At 39.1% G+C, this 19,286-nt stretch overlaps 1 protein-coding gene across 2 annotated transcripts; it reads right to left on the reverse strand.

The window, feature by feature from the left end:
• Positions 1–1,672: 1,672 nt before the first annotated feature.
• LOC121640157 (CD276 antigen homolog) lies at positions 1,673–15,792 on the reverse strand. Of its 2 annotated transcripts, none has more exons than XM_041985847.1 (8): positions 15,646–15,792; positions 13,986–14,324; positions 10,068–10,409; positions 9,468–9,527; positions 9,141–9,218; positions 5,668–5,706; positions 5,065–5,157; positions 1,673–3,348 (listed from the first exon to the last, which is right to left on the reverse strand). In XM_041985847.1, the coding sequence occupies exons 1-8, from the start codon at positions 15,713–15,715 to the stop codon at positions 3,287–3,289; spliced, it is 1,083 nt and encodes a 360-aa protein (XP_041841781.1). In that variant the 5' UTR covers positions 15,716–15,792; the 3' UTR covers positions 1,673–3,286. The 2 variants fall into 2 exon arrangements, with proteins under 2 accessions (XP_041841781.1, XP_041841782.1); XM_041985848.1 differs by having other exon boundaries at positions 1,675–3,348; positions 5,071–5,157.
• Positions 15,793–19,286: the final 3,494 nt, after the last annotated feature.

Consider the following 19,286-nt stretch of genomic DNA (forward strand, 5'->3'; position numbering starts at 1 on the left):
CATTTTACGTACTTTGCCAGACTTCACTGTCTCACTTTTAAAGCTTCAGCTAAAGGCATTTTTCCCAAGTCACTAAAGATAGCTGCTATTAAGCCACTCCTAAAGAAAAGGACTCTAGATGCCTCTATAATGAACAACTATAGACCTGTCTCTAACCTCTCTTTTATTTCCAAGATTATTGAGAAAGTTGTATTTCACCAGCTTAATGACTTTTTAAATGAGAGTGGAAATCTTGATAAATTTCAGTCCTGCTTCCGACCTCATCGCAGCACTGAAACAGCTCTGGTCAAAGTGTTAAATGACATTAGGTTGAATACTGATTCTGGTCAAGTATCAGTCCTGGTTCTGTTGGATCTCAGTGCTGCGTTTGACACTGTAGATCACAGAATCCTGTTGCATAGGCTGGAAAACTGGGTTTGACTGGTTTCCATTCAGTCACAGAATAGATTTTAAAACCCTTCTGCCTGTTTACAAATCCCAGAACGGTTTAGGCCCAGAAACCATCTGTGATATGTTCAGAGAATATAAACCTAGCAGAGCTCTTAGATCTGTTGTGGAAATTTCATATTATTCCCTTTACTATATCACTCTCAGGGTAAACAGATTGTTTAAGTTCTTGGTAATTGTGTTTAATACTGAGTAGCCTGTTGCTATCATAAAAGTGGATGCATTCTTTAGAACAGTTTGCTCTGACCTGTGTGACTTATCTGATACCAGCCAGACGCCTCAGGATGACCCAGCAGGGCATCCTGCCTTAATGTCACTGGGGTTGTTTACGTGCTCAATAAGTGTCTAATCCTGTGTGAGGAACAGGCAGTCTCTTTGTTTTTATCTTACAAGATATATGATGTGCTGTGACGTGATCATTCGGCTTAAAAGATGCTGCATGTGTGTCTCTTATCAGATTCTCTTCAGATCTCTGTGCAGTCAGACCTCTGAGCAGTCTCTCTGGAATTGCGATTCTATTCTTTCTATTCAATTCTATTCTTTCTATTCTTTGTATTCTAATTCTGTGTTCAATAAACTTGTAATCACTTTTCACTTCAGAACCAGACTCCTCATTCCTTGACAGAGTAACTTTTTTGCCTCAACAGATCCAAAGACTGTGGTCAACTAGTCCAGACCAGAGTCCAGACTAAACATGGAGAAGCAGCATTTAGCTGTTATGCTGCAAACAAGTGGAACAAACTGCCAGTGGAGATTAAACTTTCACCAAATGTAGACATTTTTAAATCCAGGTTAAAAAGATTTCTTTTCTCATGCACATATGCATGAAATCTGCACGGTAATTTTTTAACTTATCTTGCTTTTAATAATTTTAATGTAATTTATGATTTTCTTGTGATTCTTGCCATGTGTTGCTGCCTTTTACTATTTCTTAATAGCTGTGTTTTTAATGTTTTATGTGAAGCACTTTTACTGTCCTGTACATGAAATGTGCTTTACAAATAAATTGCCTTGCCTTCAAACCTGGAGCATTATTTAATCTCTGTCCATCCCAATACAGCCAAATAATTTCAAAGGCTTTGCAATTTGTCAGTGTAAAAGAAGTGTTGGTATATAATCCAAACTTGTGACCGCTGCTTGTACATGCTTGTTTACGTCTAACATCATAATGAGTGTAATAAAGTTTTTATTTTTTTTAGTAATTAACACACCAAAACACACTGAAGTGGGAGCTGGTGGGAGGCAGAGGAACGTAGTGGCCCAAGTGGACATGGAAAACGGGAAAAAAGGGTCACCTCATTTAAAATAATAAATAAAAGGCACGCAAGAATGAGGCAGAAAAAATGATATTTTTGAATGCATTTTACTGTCTCGGCATGGTTATGTCTCAAACAGATTACTGGGATTTAATTTCCAGTCATTGGATAACCTGCTGTACCAGCTGAACCACTGCAACCAACTGACAACTGGTTTAACAATATAAAAAAAAAGACATCTGGATTATATTTCATTTACATGATCTGCACAGCAAGCTCTTTATCTTGTTTATCTATTTATTTATTTTACTTATTCCTCCTGACTGTCAATAACATTAACATATAAAATTAGTCCAAAACTACTGAGTTAGTTTAAAAAATGGACAAAGTGGAGACCAAGTTGTGTTTCATGTTTGTTTCTATTCAAGGTAAAATCATCAGAAAAAGCTGTTTTTAAGGCAGTGTTTCCTTCACAGTAACGTTAGAATATTTCTGTGAATGTAAAAATAACTAAAGACAGTTTGACTTCACAGAAGCCTTAATAAAAACAGCTCAGTCTTTCTCACTGGCTTCACAAACTGAAGCTTTGATCGCAGTTTTAAGTCTAAGTTATAATAATGGATTACAATGGATTAGATTTATATAGCGCTTTTCAAGGCTCCCACACCCACATTGTATCCATTATTCATCCACTCCTCACTCATACCTGGTGATGGTAAGCTACGTCCGTAGCCACAGCTGCCGTGGTGGAGTCTGACGGAAACGTGGCTGCAGTCCGCGCCTACGGCCTCTCCGACCATCACCGAACATTCATTCACCAGTGATGTCAACACTGGAGGCAAGGAGGGTTAAGTGTCTTGCCCAAGGACACAACGACAGATGACTGCGGGAATGGGAATCGAACCGCCAACCTTCCGGTCATTCGACGATCTGCTCTACCTCCTGAGCCACTCTCGTTAAACTTTAAATAGTGTATTTCCATTAAATTTTCTAATACATCTTATTAACTTGAATAATTACTGTAAACTATACCAAATAAAGACCTTTTGTCCAATGTTAACATCTAGTTTTACTATCCTGAACCTTATCGAGCATCAGGTCTAAGTTTAAGTTAAACTAGAAAACATAACAGTAGAAACCAGTAGCCATCCTGGAGTGTTTTTAAACTCACATCTCATGATTGTAGGACCTGTGTGAGCTGCTTTATGAAGAAGCTGCTGTATGTTCACATGTGAAAGACATCAGAGACTTTGGTGTTGCCATCTAATACAGCTGCTTCTGGTATGGAGGACACTGTTCTTCAGGCTGGCTGATAACACACTGGAAACATTAGATTAAGATTATTTTAAATAGATCTGGGGAGGTAAACAGAGCAGAAATGTAAGAGAGAAATATCAGCTACTGTAGATGTTGCTGACTAAAAAGTGTGTGCAGACTTTGTATTTTGGTCAGTCTCAAAATGGGAAACACTAACTGGTTTAATGACTGAAAGTCACATAGAAATGTGGGCTAAGAGGTGGCAATAATGAAATAAAACCCAACTTTTTTCCACTAATTGCCTGAGTAACAGATAAAATGGATGTTTAATCAACGTCCTCCTCTTCCTGGTTGTTGTCCTGCTGCCCGCCTTGTCCATTCTGTGCACCTAAAACACAAAACAAAAGAAGTTATTTTCAGTAATCATTGCTATTTTTTTGTATTTATTTCAGATTTTTTTATTTTTAATATTTAGTAATTTCGTTGCATTTTTTGTTGTAATGACAAAGTTCTATTCTATTCTATTTTCTTTCATACACTTTATTAAAAATAAGTGTGTTTTTATTGGGCTTTACTTCTTGAAAAAAAAAAACAACTAACCATCAGGCAGAGAAGGAAAAATAATCTAATGTAAAGCGTTACTCAGGTCTGATTCCAATATTAAATGTCAGGATGCAGCTTACAGTTTTTTGTTACCATGGTCTGGGTGAAAACTCGATTATGATTGGCTGGAAGGTGTCCATTAAAAAGTGATAATGGACAACTACGAAAGAAGTTGAGGTTAAATAGATTGTTGTAAATTATTGCGCTGACTAAATGCTAGTTGGTAACCGTGGCAACAGAAAATCAGACACCCACGCAGATCATGTCTGTGACAGCGCATCGCTGTGAAAGCAGCTTGCAGGTTTATTGGGCTCCGTCAGTCCAGGAGAGACGAGAATCGAGCAACACTTTGTCGTTCCGCAACGTCCCAACCAGCAGTGGTCAGGATACAGAAACATTACATCTCTGTCCTTCAAACATGGACATGCCAGTATCTTTATGAAATGTCATGATCAACGGCAAAGTTGCATTTAATTTTAAATAGGTTGTCGCCTGTCTTTCTTTCTTGAATAACTTACTTACATACTTGCTACAGAGTGAATGGTGGATAACATTATAAAAACAATTTAGGATAGACTTGCTTGCTTGATACACACTTAATGATCAGAGTGAATGGTAATAATATTTCTTGCAATAAAAACGATTTAGGAAACTATATGTGGACTTTGACTGTTTGAAACAAATGTTGCGTGATCCTCTGGACACACACAAGCTGTTAGAGCTGCACCCGCCCTCTGAAATGATCTTTGTATCACGTAACATAACATTAAGCAATCATCTCCCCTCTCTCCACTGATCAGGTCTAATAGAAAAGCTGCGGCCGACTGAGTTGCAGGTTCTGTGTCAGAGCCAGTTAAGAGTCGCCGCTGGAGACATGCCAGATCAGAGCAGCCTGCAGGCTTATTGAACGATGTAGGAAACTATCTGTGGACTTTGACTGTTTGAAACAAAATTTCGCATCATCCCCTGGACACATTTTAAGATATTCAGTCTGTGTTGTTCTCATGGAGAACTCTGGAGAGTTGCTTCATGCTAAAGTCCAGCACGACTCTGAGAAGATATCTGTCTGCATCTCTATCAGTCCCTGGATTCTGGATGTTTTCTCTATGGAGACATGAAGTCCTCCAAAAAAATAAAAAACACACAGTCTCAGAGCTGATGTTTAGTAGTTTAATGTTGTTTCACTGACCGTTAGTTCGGGTCAGGAGGATCCACTACAACTGATTTTATACCAAAGAAGAAGAAGCAGCGTTTTAAACATCAGCTGTTCTGTTGGTTCTGTGTAACAAAGCATCCAGCCAGTAAGTTGCTCCTTATGACTCAATGACTCACTGATCTGATCTGAGATTCTGGTTTCCAAAGAGCATTTCTTCCATCAGGAGGATTTTTGATCAGATACACCTTATTATAAGTAAAATAAATAATGAATTTAAATCCCTCATGTTTTTTTGCTTTTCTCACTTTTTCTGTTACTGAAAAAAATAGACAGCTGAGTTATTACCACAACCTTCTGTTGGCAACATCTCAGTCTCTTCATGTGGTTCTGGGTCAGCTTGTGGATCAGCTTGCAGACTGTTCTGTCGAGCACACAAACCTAAACAAACCACACAGAATAATTAATTTGCCAGTTTATCAACAAGGTTTATGATAGTTAATTAGTTAACCCTTAGAGGTTAATTAATTATAGATTAAAGATGAAGCCTATTATATTGTATATCAGCTATGATATATAGCTACAGCATATAAGGGTTAAAATATGTTTTCATTATAATTATCTGTCACATTTGTTTCTGGAAATAATTAGACAGAAGAAGCTAACAAAAGGGTGAAACTAACATTAAGGTTGTTTCTTATGTTTCATTGAATCACTATTCTGAGACTTTAGTTTTCAAAGAACGTTTTTTTCTGTCAGGAGGATTTCTGATCAAATCCACCTCATGAAAAACAAAACAAAGAATCAAAATCCTGTTTTTTACTTCTTTTACTGATATGTATAGTGCTAGTCAAACATTTGGAAACATCTTCCCTTCAGATATTACGGGAAAGTGTGTCAAAACTTTTGATTTTTAGATTTTTTATAGTTAAGAAATTAAACAGTTATTACCGTCTTGGTTTGGTACCGGGTCAGACCCGCGTCGTCTCCCTACATTAAACAACAAACACAAAGACATTATTTCTCTGTTCATCACATAATTTGACAATCTTGGGTCTTTTTCTGTGTTTGCACCTTTTGTCCACGTGTGAACTCAGTTTTGTGAAAATGGAAACAAACCCTTCAGAAAACAGTTTCCATGGTGAAGATTTTCAGATAATCCATCTGTCAGTGAAGGCGTCTTAGTACCAGTCTGCCAGGCTGCTGACAAAATCCTCCAAGTTTTCTCATGTGACTCCAGTCTTGATGCAGCTGCACTGGCTTCTGGTTTATTTCAGAGCAGTTTAAGACTCTTTTACTGACTTGGAGAGCTCTTCACAGACAGACACCAGGTTATATCAGAGGGCTTCTGAAACCATGTCTTCCTGTCACGTCCCTGAGGTCCTGTGACCAGGGTCTGCTGATGGTGCTCCATATTAAGCTGGAAACTAAAGGAGACGGAGCTTTCAGTTCAGTGGCCCCCAGACCCTGGAAGTCTCTTGACTTGAGACCTGAGGACTTTGTGGTTGCTTTTAAAAGCCAGTTAATAACATCTTTTTAAATCTGATTTTTATTCATTTCTTTTTGCTTTTTGCATTGTTGTCACAAGTCACCAAAGCACATCTGGCTCCTATAGTTTCTGTGTAATTTCATGTGGACATACTTAGCTGCATGTTGTTTTAATAACGGATGAGCATTATCCGTTATCTCCTGTGTTAAACCGCAGCTGATGAAGAAGGCTGGGTTGGACAGTCAGCTGCAAACGTTTCCTTTTTATTCTTTTATATGTTGCTGCTCGTTTTCAGAAAGGTGACATTATTGGTCTGAATCGATCAATTCATCAATCATAGAAGGTTCCTTCTCTGTGTCAACAAGCCATCACTCTCACAGTCGTGGGTCAGATTATTGATTGATTAGTGATTAGATCTTTGAATTTGTGTCTGAGTGTGAAAACAAAGTTTTGTGTTTTGTGATTATTTTACATTTTACTAAATGAAAACTATCAGATTTTTCCAGTTAAACATTCGTCATTAATACAAGATTCATTTTATGTTTCTGACTCTTTTCTTTAACAATGACTCAAAAATACAAATTTAACAAGACTGATCTATAAACATGTAACTTGGTTCATTTATTCTATCGAGGGTGATTTCACTTAAATACTCTGTTCATATAATTTTTTATTTATTTATTTATTTTATTTTTGTTTGTTTTATTATTATATGGTTTAGCTTCTTCCTGAGCTGCTACCTTACCATGGGGGTGGATTTTACCTGTCCTGATGACCCTGGGATCTATGCTGTTGGGGGCTTTTTGACCCTTGTATTGTCACCCATGGCAAACAGGTCTCTAAGGCCCCTATGATGAGTCAAATCAATGGATCCAGGCTTCCCTTGCCTGGACGTGGGTCACCAGGGCCCCCCTCTGGAGTCAGGTTCATGGGGCCCGGTCAGGCTTAGCCTAAAAGGGTGAAATGGGCCCCCCTCCCGTGGGCTCACTACCTGCAGGAGGGGCCATAGGGGTCAGGTGCAGTGTGAACTGGGCGGCCTAAGGTGAGGACCCTGCCAGTTTGATCCTTGACTGCAGAAGCTAGCTCTAGGGAAGTGGAACGTCACCTCTCTGGCGGGGAAGGAGTCTGAGCTGGTGTATGAGGTTGAGCGGTTCTGGCTAGATATTGTTGGACTTACCTTGATGCACGGCTTGGGCTCTGGAACCACTGTCCTCGAGAAGAGCTGGACCCTCTTGCATTATGGAGTTGCTAATGGGGAGAGGCGCCAAGCAGTGTGCCCCCAGACTTGGCGCCTGTATTTTGGGGTTTACTCCGGTGGATGAGGGCATAGCCTCCCTCTGCCTTCAGGTGGGGGAATGGGTCCTGAATATTGTTTGTGCTTATACACGGAAAAGCAATTCCGAGTACCCATCCTTTTGGAGTCCTAGGAAGGGGTGTTGGAGAGCACTCCTTCTGGGGATTCCCTCATTCTGCCTGGGGACTTCAATGCTCATGTGGGCAATAACAGTGAGACCTGGAAGGCCGTGATTGGGAGGAATGACCCTCCTGATCTGAATTCGAGTGGTGTTTTGTTATTGGACTTCTGTGCTTGTCATGGATTGTCCACAATGAACACCATGTTCAGGCACAAGAGTGTCCACATGTGCACTTGACACCAGGACACTCTAGGTCTTGGTTGACAAGCTTCTGCATCATGTGGACATCGGGGACAGATCCCCTGGACTGGGGTGGTAGCCCCCCTCTTCAATAAGGAGGGACCGGAGTTTGCTTGATTGCTGGACCTCCTTGTACAAGAGGACAGGTCCCCGTACGACCTGTGCCAGAGTTTGGTCCGCATTCCCGGCTGAAAATCAGATTAGTTTGCAGTGAAGGTTGGATGCCATTAAGGCTGCCCTTTGTCACAAATTCTGTTCATAACTTTTATGGACAGAATTTCCAGGTGCAGCCGAGGTGTTGAGGGGATCCAGTTTGGTGGCCTCAGGATTGGATCTCTGCTCTTTGCAGATGATGCGGTTCTGTTGGCTTCATCAGGCCGCGATCTTCAGCTTTCGCTGGAGCAATTCACAGCCGAGTGTGAAATGGCTGGGATGAGAATCTGCACGTCCTAATCTGAGACCATGATCCTCAGCCGGAAAAGGGTGGAGCACTTTCTCCGGGTTGGTAATGAGCTTCTGCCCCAAGTTGAGGCATTCAAGTATAGCGGGGGAGTGAGGGAAGTACGGAGCGGGAGCAAAAAGGCAAAGCTCTCGATTTACCGGTTGATCTACATTCCTACCCTCACCTATGGTCACCAGCTGTGGGTAGTGACCGAAAGAACAAGATCGCGAATACAAGCAGCCAAAATTAGTTTTCTTCGCAGGGTGGCCGGGCTCTCCCTTAGAGACACGGTTAGAAACTCAGTGATCCAGGAGGGGCTCAGAGTAGAATCATTGCTCTTCTGCATTGAAATAAGCCAAATGAGGTTGCTCAGGCATCTGGTCAGGACACCTCCTGGACGCCTCTCTGGTGAGGTGTTCCAGGTAAGTCCCACCAGGAGGAGGCCCCGGGGAAGACACTGGACAGACTACATCTCCTGGCTGGCCTGGGAATACCTCAGGATACCCCCGGACAAGCTGGTGAATGTGGTCGGGGGGAGGGAAGTCTGGGTTTTCCTGCTTAGGCAGCTGCCCCTGCAAACCGACCCCAGATAAGCAGCAGTAAATGGATGGGTGGGTGGGTGGATGGATGGATGGATGGATGGATGGATGGACGGCTGGATGGTGGTTTTATTATCACATTACTAACACTTCTTGTTAAAAGACTTTTGTCTATTAAAACTTAATCTATACAAACAGATGAACGCATTCTATGTGGATTTAATTATGTTTAGCTTCATCTGAAAGTATAGGGGGAAAGAGTCTGCTGGAAATGAAAAGAGGAGAAATTTATGACTTACATTTATGACAAGCTAAACCAGCAATGACAGCAGCAATGACAACGACAACAGCACCACCGACATTAAGACCAATAAGTTCTGCAAAACAGAGAAAAAATATCAGAAAACAAGTAAAAACATACATTAATTTTAAATTGATAATGTTATAAAACAACAATAATATACAAATAAAACTTTAACTAAGAGTAATTATAATCTAATCAATATAACTGGAAGCCATTTTAACATTTAACTCACTAAACTTGATTCCTGCTGGTGAAGAGAAAATATATTAAACTGTAAATATTATACTCTTTATTTTTTTGTTAACAGTTGTGAGACTTTTACCTTTCTGATCACTTAGGTCAGATGTAGTGTTAGTCCCAGTCGAATCTAGATCATTGATTCCTGGTTAAAGATAAAGAATCGATTTATGGAAAGAAGAAACAAAACCAAACACTTCACAAGGAAAACTGAATTAAAGACAAAACATTCAATCCCCCAAAACATAAAACAAAGTCAGAACTTAAACAAAGAGACAACCAGAAATAAAACCATGGCAGGTAAAAGTTGCTCAACACAATATTTTGTTGACCTGGACCGAATTAAAAAGCCATGATGGTTTATAAAAGTTTTCATTTCTAATCATCTTGCTTCAGTTTCAGTGAAACTGTGACTGCACTATGAAGTGCACACAGATGAGATTTACTGAGTTCATATTTTTATTTTTATTTTTTTAGTTCATTCTTTACATTTTCAAACAAAAGATTTGACCTTTTTTCTTTGGATCTTCATCCTTTAACTTTGTAAAAGAAAATAACAGGACTAATTTTATACATATATATTAACACATTTCTCCACACAAAAAAAATATTGGGATAAATGGTTTTCAGTGTAAACATTTTATAAACATACTTCTTTTTCTTAAATGTGTCCATCAGTACTCACCAACATTCAGAGAGATGTTTCCCTTTTTCACCTGACAGTTGAGTTTAGGAACAAAACAGGTGTAAATTCCTTCATCTTCTTCAGAAACATTTTTCAGTTTGAGGGAAATGTTTCCATGATGCATTTCATCATGGAAGAGAGAAGTTCTGCCTTTGAACCTCTGGTCTTGAGCATTTTCATTGTCTTTAAGATTTCGATATAAGTGCACCATAGTCTTGTTCCATCTCCACTCCACAGTCAGAGATGTTACATCAAACGGAGGTTCCAGGTGGCATGGTAGAACCACATCCTGACCCGACTCTGCTGTAACTGGCTCAGGTGAGCCGATCACTTCAGACTCCCCTGGAAAAAGAAACATTTAGACTTAGATAGAATTTTGTTTCCTAAAACCATTAAAGTCAAAGATGACTGAGCAGCTTCTGCTACATCAGAACAAAGTTAGGGTTAGTGGGTTAGTGCACAATATTTCTACATAATTAAAAACTCTCAAGGTTTACAAGTTCCCTTCCTTCTTTAACAGCAGTAACTTTTTTTTATAAAAACTGATTTCCATCTGGAGAGACACCGAGCCGATGTTGTCATTAGTCAGATGAACAGGGCAACAGTCTATTTATGGACATCATTTTAACCGTATTTATTCTGTGAGAATCTTGTTTCTTACATTGTCTTTTCATATCAGGGAGCTGGTTGGCTCAGTTGGCAGAGCATCAGTCTCCCATGCGGGAGACCAGAGTTGGATTGTCCAGGGGACGACTATTAACATCTTCCAGTTGGATCCTTGTGCAAGACCCTTAACGATACTGCTGAACTAGTGTAAGTCGCTTTGGATAAAAGTGTCTGGTGAATGACTGTAACGATGTAATAATGACAACATGCAACTTTGTCTTTTAACCCATGTGGTTTTCTTTGAACATGTCTTTTATATACCTGACACTTTTTCAGGAATAATGCTAATTTTATTGTATATCCTTAAGCAGTGACAATAAAAGCATTTTCTATTCTACTATTTCTATTCTAGTCTATTCAGATCAGTAGCTGTTTCAGGATGGATATAGACTTCTGACAATAGAATGCAGCCACTGCTGGGTGAGCAATAACTTTCATTTTGGCCCTTATACTGCCCGGATATACTGTTTGTTTAGAGCATTATGAACACTCTATAAGTGAACTCTGGTCCGCTTGAACATCTAGGGTCTCAGTTCTGTTGCAAGTGTATCCTGTTGCAAACTGACCATCCACTGAAACCAAACAGAGGAAGTGACGTAGGGTGTGTCGTAGAGCAGCATGCTGGTTAACTCGCTGCCTCTTCTGCTGCTCATACTGGCAGATTCTATGAAAACTGCTTTAGGTCTGAACACAAGTAAATACTGAAACCTGAAGACTGAATAAACTTGTTGTTGCTCCATTGTTTACTTGTGGTGAACAAGCTGTTTTCAGTCCTGGCAAAACAACGAGCCAAATTTTCTTATTTTTCCTTATTAGTGAGAGTTCACATTGTTTGATTATTTCCCCCTGGTGAGCATTTGTTGTAACTGCATGATGTAGTTCAGGTTAATAATGGACAGATTAACCTGTCTGAATCGTTTTGCAAATCGACTGCACCGATATCTTTAGTGTGCATCGGATACAGCTGCAGGCTAAATGTGCAATGTATCTTTCTTTACATGTCCTCATCGGTAAAACCCAAGATTACTTACATTATTACGTAGTTTTTCCTCCTCTGCACTCGTGCTTTTGATGAGCCTTGAACGCATCATCACTTAACATTTTGTTATTAAAACATACAAGAGTTGGGTGGCGCAAAATGAAAAAGTAAAATAAATAAATAAAATGCAAACATGGAAGGAAGTAAGACAACAGGTGAAGAAGAGATATTCAGTGTGTGTAAGTTTTAGAAGTGTTTTGTAAAACATTGTGAAACTAGAAACATTCAAAGAATAGATGTCCGCCAAACCACTTTTTTATTTATTTATTTATTTTATTTATTTTATTTTTTCTGCTTTTGATAGTGATCATTATTTCTGAGTTAGAAGCTCTAATGGCTAAATTATTCCTGTTTCCATTGCTTATTCAAAACTCTGTTGCTCGAGTCCTCACTAAGACCAAATGGTTTAGGACCAAACTACATCAGTGACCTCTTGACCCAGTATGAGCCCTAATAGATCCCTCAGGTCATCTGGATCCAGTTTCTTATCAGTTTCCAGAGTGAGAACCAGACGTGGTGTCATGGTTGCTGCTTGGCTGAGCCTCCAGCTACTCATAAAGCTCACTTGTTCCGCCTGGGCTTCTCTGATTATTCATTCTCCTCACCTGCTCCCTGCCCTACTTAAACACTCTCCAGTCCCTGCCAGATGGTCAGCAATACTAACCTTGTTGAGATCCAGCGTTTTCTTGTGTTTCCGATCTCCTGTTATCGACCCTGTCACGTCCTTGAATTTCTCCTGCATGACCCACCCCGTGTTGTCAAGTGCCTATCTGTATAATGACCCCTGCTCGGAACTAGTGATGGTTTAATGAAGCCCTGTGAATGTGTTGAGTCTTCCTGGCAAATTGCATCGCCAAAAGTGTCATTAGAGGCCCCATTTAACAGCTCATTTGGTAGCACTGACATCTACTGGTCATTTGATGTCCAGCAGTCCTGTAAACTACATATTTGTGGCAATGTAAACACAATGATGCAACTGTATTGTAACTCTGTAAATATATTAAAATATATGAATAAAGTTTATCTATCTATCTATCTATCTATCTATCTATCTATCTATCTATCTATCTATCTATCTATCTATCTATCTATCTATCTGACGGAAAATAGAAAAAAGCCTACATAATAAAATATTTGAATACACATTAAAATGATTCAATGTAAAAATATACATATATCTATCTATCTCTATCTTTTTTTTCATCATATTGAATCCCATGGCAAAGTGACCCCAAACTTTTGAACGTTAGTGTACAATCATTCCCAAGCTGCTAATGTATTTTGCTTTCGTCGGTGCTGCATGTGTTGTATCACCTCACTGTTACCTGGACTTACGCAGAGCATTTCTTGCATTTTCCGCGGCATTTTCAGTAGCCGAATCACACGAGACACTCGGGTGAATCAGGAAAACCGGGGTCTCATTTGTCTTTGGTCACGTGATGTTCAGGAAAATAATACGGACTAGAGTTCCTCTAGAGAGTATTTTATAGGTAAAGAATTAGATCAGAAACAAATGTAATCTACACCCTGTTCTTGTTCATGATTCAGTGTTTGTACCATATTCAATTATTTCTTCTTTTTAAGTTAGATTTATTAGTTTGCCTTATAGAAAACAATCAAGTATCAAATACATCGTTTACAGGGAAAGAGAGAGAACAAAATAATTGTGATCTTATTTAGAAACCACATGTGGGCTCGTAAATACTTTGTATTGTGTTGAATTGTTATGAATCACATCATGAATCTTATCAAACCAAATCACATTATATAAAGTCAAATTGTTGTCAAATCATTAATGAATGGCATCGCATCATGAACAGGGGAGAATCGTATCACATGGTATCAGCAGAAGGCTTCACTGTACTGTTAATGTATCGAATCGCTGGTAGTGTGTCGCCATCCGAACAAAATCAGCCTCAGTGTTGGTGGTTGACCAACCCACCTTGTGCACTTGAGTAATGTGCAGCAAACCTCCAGACTATCCTGGTGTGGTTTTGTCCTCATCTCCTCTGCAGCAGCAGCTCTTTCTAACAGCCCTCTAACACTGTCATGCTCCAACCTGAGCTTACATGGACGTCTTTACTCTGACTTACAGCTTAAATATGACACTCTCCTGTTGTAGCAGTGACATTCAATTACTGATTAAGGATGATCATGTAGAAAGAATGAGGTGTTCTGTTGTACATTTCCATTTTTAATATTTGGAAACTTACCGACAGTGAGGTTGACGTAACAACTCTTCTCCACTGATCCGTCCTGAAAGGAGCACTTGTATCTTCCAGAGTCGGAGAGTTTTAAAGAGGAAAGTTGGAGCGACAGATTTCCTTTATGGAGACCTTCAGAGAACAGAGACGTACGTTCTTCAAACCTCTCCATTTGTTCTCCAGGATCGTCTTTTCCACCTTTACGAATGTGTACAACATCACTCTGCTGAGTCCATTTCACTGTGTTGTCTGTTGCATCCTGCTGGGGCTCGAGGTGACACTGTAGAACGATGCTGGAGCCGCAGAATGATACTACCGGCTCAGAGGAGCAAAATATCTCAGTTTCAGCTGGAGAAAGAAAACAAATAGTTCATAGAAATTTGACAAACTTCTGTCTAGCACTCCACAAACACACTTAAAAACCACTTATTGAGAGTTTCCTCAGTTTTTTCTTTAATGGAAAACATTATTAAATAATCATAGAAAAAACTCCGAATAAGTTTTTGTTGTTGTAGCTAACACACATCTTGATACAGCAAATTATGATTAAAAAACTTTAACCAGGATAATAATAAGAAGAAAAAGAATTATTATTACTATTATTATTATTATTATTATTATTTCACTTGGGAACAGACTTGAAGTCCCTTATCTTCTCTCCCTTTCCTCTTTTTCTGAGTCCATCTACTTAAAAATTTTGTTTTTTGAAAAGGAAAATGCACATTAAACATTTCGATTTAAAATGTTGGCTCAGCTGTTTCACATGTGCGCTTCATGCTCGCGTCGATGGAAAATAAACTTGTATTAATATTCTGATCAATCTGCATTGTTAGTAATAGCTAACAAACAGGTTTTTTTCTGTGGGTTGATACCAGTGCCCACACCATCAGTCGCACCAATGTAGATCACCGTGATTTATCATTTATTCGTTTATTTATTACAAGCAGGCCCGTCAGGCCGCTTAGGGCCCACGCCACCGGGACTGTTTCCGCTCCTCCCGTGGGCCAGTGTAAACCAGACCAATCAGACTGGACTCTGTCTTTGTTCAGAAAATATTTTAATGTTAGCATTTTATTTAGTAATAGGGGCCTATTATTATTATTATTATTATTATTATTATTATTATTATTATTATTATTATAGTGTCGTATCAGTACTCTGCCTCCGTTGTGTTTTAGCAATTAAACTTTTCACGCTATACATTTTATTTTCATTTCCTTTAAGCACCATGCTTTCATATATTTAGTCAGCTGACAAATAAAAACCACTTCCTGGATAGAAACCTTTTTTACAAGAGAAATGTCTGGAGATTTAGACATACTGGAAAATTCTAAACCAGTTTACCTGGTTACAGAACATTTACAGTATTTGCAGCAGTTTGAGAAAATAAAGTTATAACTTGAATATTTAATATTTTCTATTTGTTGCTGAGACTTTAGCAGAAAGCAGAATTGTTGAATGATTAACAGAAGAATCCCACAAAAACTAAATAAGCTCGTCCCTGTCTCTAATGATCCACTTCATTAAAACACATTTCATTTTAATTTTTTACATATTATTTATTTAGACCCTATCTGACGTGTTTTGGGGGCAGAACGAAAGATGGCGGAGAAGATGACAGATTAAAAAAGAAAAGACTACTTAGGTCTAACAGGGAGATATAACTTACCTGTAACTTGTTCCGTGACTGACAGCAGACTGTAGCATCCAGTCCAAAAAAGCAGCTTAAACATCATCATTTCTAACCGCTAAAAGAGCAGATTTCATCCACTGTTCAACAAAGAAACGCAGTCGATCAGTTTTCACACTGTCCCACACCGAGAACAGTTCCTGAATGTTATACTTTCACTTTTGACTTTGTCTTTTATTTCCCGATTTTCTTTTTTTAACTTCTCTCTTTAACATCACTGTCACCAGTTTGGCAGAATAAAATTTTACCACCACATCGTTGAAACTTTGCGATGGTAAATCTGACGGAGCGTTTAAAACATTTTTGTACGAACTACACATCCTTCCTTGTTTATTACTGCGGTAAATTTGAAAATTACAGTATATGTATGTTAAATTACATCATATTTATTTGTACATGGGTATTGGATGACTCACTAATGTCTAAAGAAGTGTCTAATTCGTAAATATATCCTCACCCATGGCAGAAAACATTTAGGTCCACACACTGTGCATGTAAACGGGTGGATGGGGAGCAAAATTATGTTTTAGGACAAAATAACACCTGATTACACATGTTGCCTAATCATCGGAAACCTTGCACATCTGCTTTTTAACACTTCAGTCCATTTTTGTTGACTTTGATCCTACCCATGGGTATCTTTACCACTCAAGAGCCGTTTGGACTCGTTTCCCACAGTAAATAAAAAACAGGGAGCCACAAATCCCTTTTGACATTTAAAATTAAATAACACTGCATATAACGTTTTTTCCTTTGCGTTTATTTTATAAATAAACAATCTATAATGTGTTGTATTTATTAAATCAAAGAACGACTTCAGAGAAAACGACATTACATTTCTGCATGCAACAAAACATTTTAAATAATAAAAAAGACACTTTCAAGGAAAATATCCAATATCTATTTGAGTCCTTCTTGTATTTATATATAAAAAAAAAAGACAAAACACACAGAACTTAAATTATCCACCGGCAGCAAACCACAAATGCCGTACTTTCTCTGTGTGCCGTCTGGCGCGTGCAGTCAGTCTACCCGAAAAATCGAAGGATTTTTCACTGAACAAAGAAAATATATGAATATATGCAAAATAATAGGCAATTAAAATAATTACCACACTTGGTTAATGTGATTTCTGCTCCTGAATCTGATCAGGGCTATAACGTCACCTTCATCTTTACTCAGGTCTGGAAGCAATCAGCTGTGAGACGTGCGCGATGTTTGCTTTTAATAAAGTTCATGTTGAAGAACACCTGCTACAAAAATCGACAGGACTCCAAGTGCAGACTTTTTCATGTTCATATGAACGTCGGGGAAAGTATTCCAAGTTTCAAACTGTTCCCCTATAAAAGGGAAGTGGTACCGTACCAGGGAGTGCCAGTTTCCTGCTGAGTTGCCAGGACGTAGCTGGACCCCGTCAGTCTTGGTGCAGGTCGATTTTAGCAGCATGCGGGTAAATATGTTTTTACATGTTGAATTTTATATTATGGATGAGTTTTTAAATGTAGTTTGTAATGCAGGGTTGGGATCTGAGTGATGTTGGTTCTTGGAATCAGTATTTGACTGAGCAAGGGAATTCAACGCTGCAGGTATGTTATTATTAATATGTTTATGAGATGGAATTAAAGTGTTTTGGTTGTTGTAATTTTGTATTTCTTTTTTGCAGTTGTCGGGTACCGTTACCCAGGGGCGTCGCCTGGCCTGGGCATTTCCGGCTCTAGCCCCGAACATTTCACATCAAGCCCCGAATGTTTTTTCATCCCAGAAGGAAGAAGTTTACATTCTCTCAGCCGCCTTATGACATTAAACAAGATGGTAGTTTTGTAATTTCCTGGCGTATGTGAATGCAGCACAGGTACAATATGACCAATCACAGAGGAAATTTATGGAAGCGGGAATCCTCCGTGTTGGCTGACAGCCCGGCGTTTTATCCCTAATCTGAACTCTGGTGTTATTTTGAGCGTCATTATTAGCGGTCAAAAATGGACATCAGACGGTTTTTTATTTAGAGAAGAGAAACGACTCCTGTGGTCGCTGTCAATGGGCAGCAAGACTCTGGCCAACACATGAAACAGGTAAACCACAAATAATTTAAACCCCGTATGTCTTAAAATTAAATGAACATTAGGCGGATCATTCATGACAGTACTTGATACTTCGAAGGTTAAGCTAGCTGTACTAAACCGTTAGCCCTGCCCTTTTCTGTTCTACACATTTACATTAAATCCAGTGGTGAAGTTTACGTGGTTCACTGGTTTACCTGCTGCTGTAAGTGTGTGTGTGCGCGCGCGCATGCGTACATGCGTTTGTGTTGTAGTAGATGGAAACGGCTTTCCCATTAGTGTTGGATGTTTGGTTTCTAGATGCTGTTTTAGTTTAAATATAGATAAATAAAGAACAGCTTTATTATAAATTTATTTACTAATGTTTTTGTTCACCTCCAGGTCACTGACTGGTCAGAAGTTAAAGAGTTTTAAAGAGTGTTTTACATTTTATGTTGCTCACAATACATTTATATTTGGAATACAAAACCAGTCTTTTCATGGTCTCACCTTTGTGTGGGTGTTTACTTTATGTATTAATGAGGTTGGTGGTTCTTGTATGTGTGTGTTGCTCCAGGACAGGGGTGTTCAAGACTGGGAGGAAAAACCAGAGTATACCACTAGTTTAAACTCGGCTATACTACTGAAAAGGTAGTAGTAGTAAAGACAAAAAACAGCATGTGAAAGAAGGAAAGAAGGGAAATGATGGAAGGAAAACAAGTGATGAAGCCTGTAGGGAAAGAAGAAAGTAACAGATGAGATGAGAGGTACAGTAAATACTACAGCATGATCTTTATTCTGAAAATTGCAAGTGACTGAAAACAGTCCACGTTCATTCTTTTGTTGCAGAAGATGTGCAATAAAGAGCAGGTTGTGGAGATAAACAGCAGATGTCTGGAAAAGTAAAAGTTTACCTCTGATTTTAGAGATCTTGTTTACATTGTCACGTTTAAGATTGAAAATAAATACATATCGAAGCACATATTACAGTATTTGGCTTTAAACAAGCTGACACAACGCTCAAGAAAGCTTAAATAAAAAACCGTTTTTACTGCGTTGGTTCTTTACGAGGGTGTGGGCTCAGCCCCTAATGTTCCCAGGTCCAGGAAACGCCCCTGCCTTTACCTGCTGTCCTTTGAGACTTTTGATTTTCACGTTAGTCCGTTCCTGGTTCGAGTGGTTATGGTGGTGACTATTGTAAGAGCGGACTGTTTATTTTTTTCTGTTTTGTTTGTTTGGGTCACTCCCCTGAGAATGATTTTGGACCTCCTGTCTGTAGCCGCTCGGACACGTTTACACCTGACTCCTTTGTATGCAGATATGCGGTTTTAGTTTGCAGTGGTTTGCAGTGCAATCATGTGCGGTGTTGGTTTGGCCCGCTATTAGGTCAGGTTACCTAAGCGGATCCTCCGCCGTGCGGTTATAGTTCAGGTGGGAATAATCTGGTTCCGAGTTGGACGACAGGAGGAGAATATGGGGATGGTCCCTCCTTGTATTTGATAAATAAATCGAGTTAAAACTTTACGTTGTTTGTTCTTATTGGACTTACGTTACACAGCCCCCTGGTAACATATATTTCTG

This window comes from Melanotaenia boesemani, chromosome 5 (assembly GCF_017639745.1).
Source record: "Melanotaenia boesemani isolate fMelBoe1 chromosome 5, fMelBoe1.pri, whole genome shotgun sequence".
NCBI classification, from domain to species: domain Eukaryota; kingdom Metazoa; phylum Chordata; class Actinopteri; order Atheriniformes; family Melanotaeniidae; genus Melanotaenia; species Melanotaenia boesemani.

What these genes read in the sequence shown, in the direction of transcription:
- LOC121640157 (XM_041985847.1), bottom strand. Translation starts at nt 15,715, where the DNA reads ATGATGATGTTTAAGCTGCTTTTTTGGACTGGATGCTACAGTCTGCTG. An exon ending in AAACATCTCTCTGAATGTTG is followed by an intron (nt 9,528 to 10,067) that starts GTGAGTACTGAT and finishes ATCTTTAACCAG; the next exon opens with GAATCAATGATCTAGATTCG. An exon ending in TGACCTAAGTGATCAGAAAG is followed by an intron (nt 9,219 to 9,467) that starts GTAAAAGTCTCA and finishes TCTGTTTTGCAG; the next exon opens with AACTTATTGGTCTTAATGTC.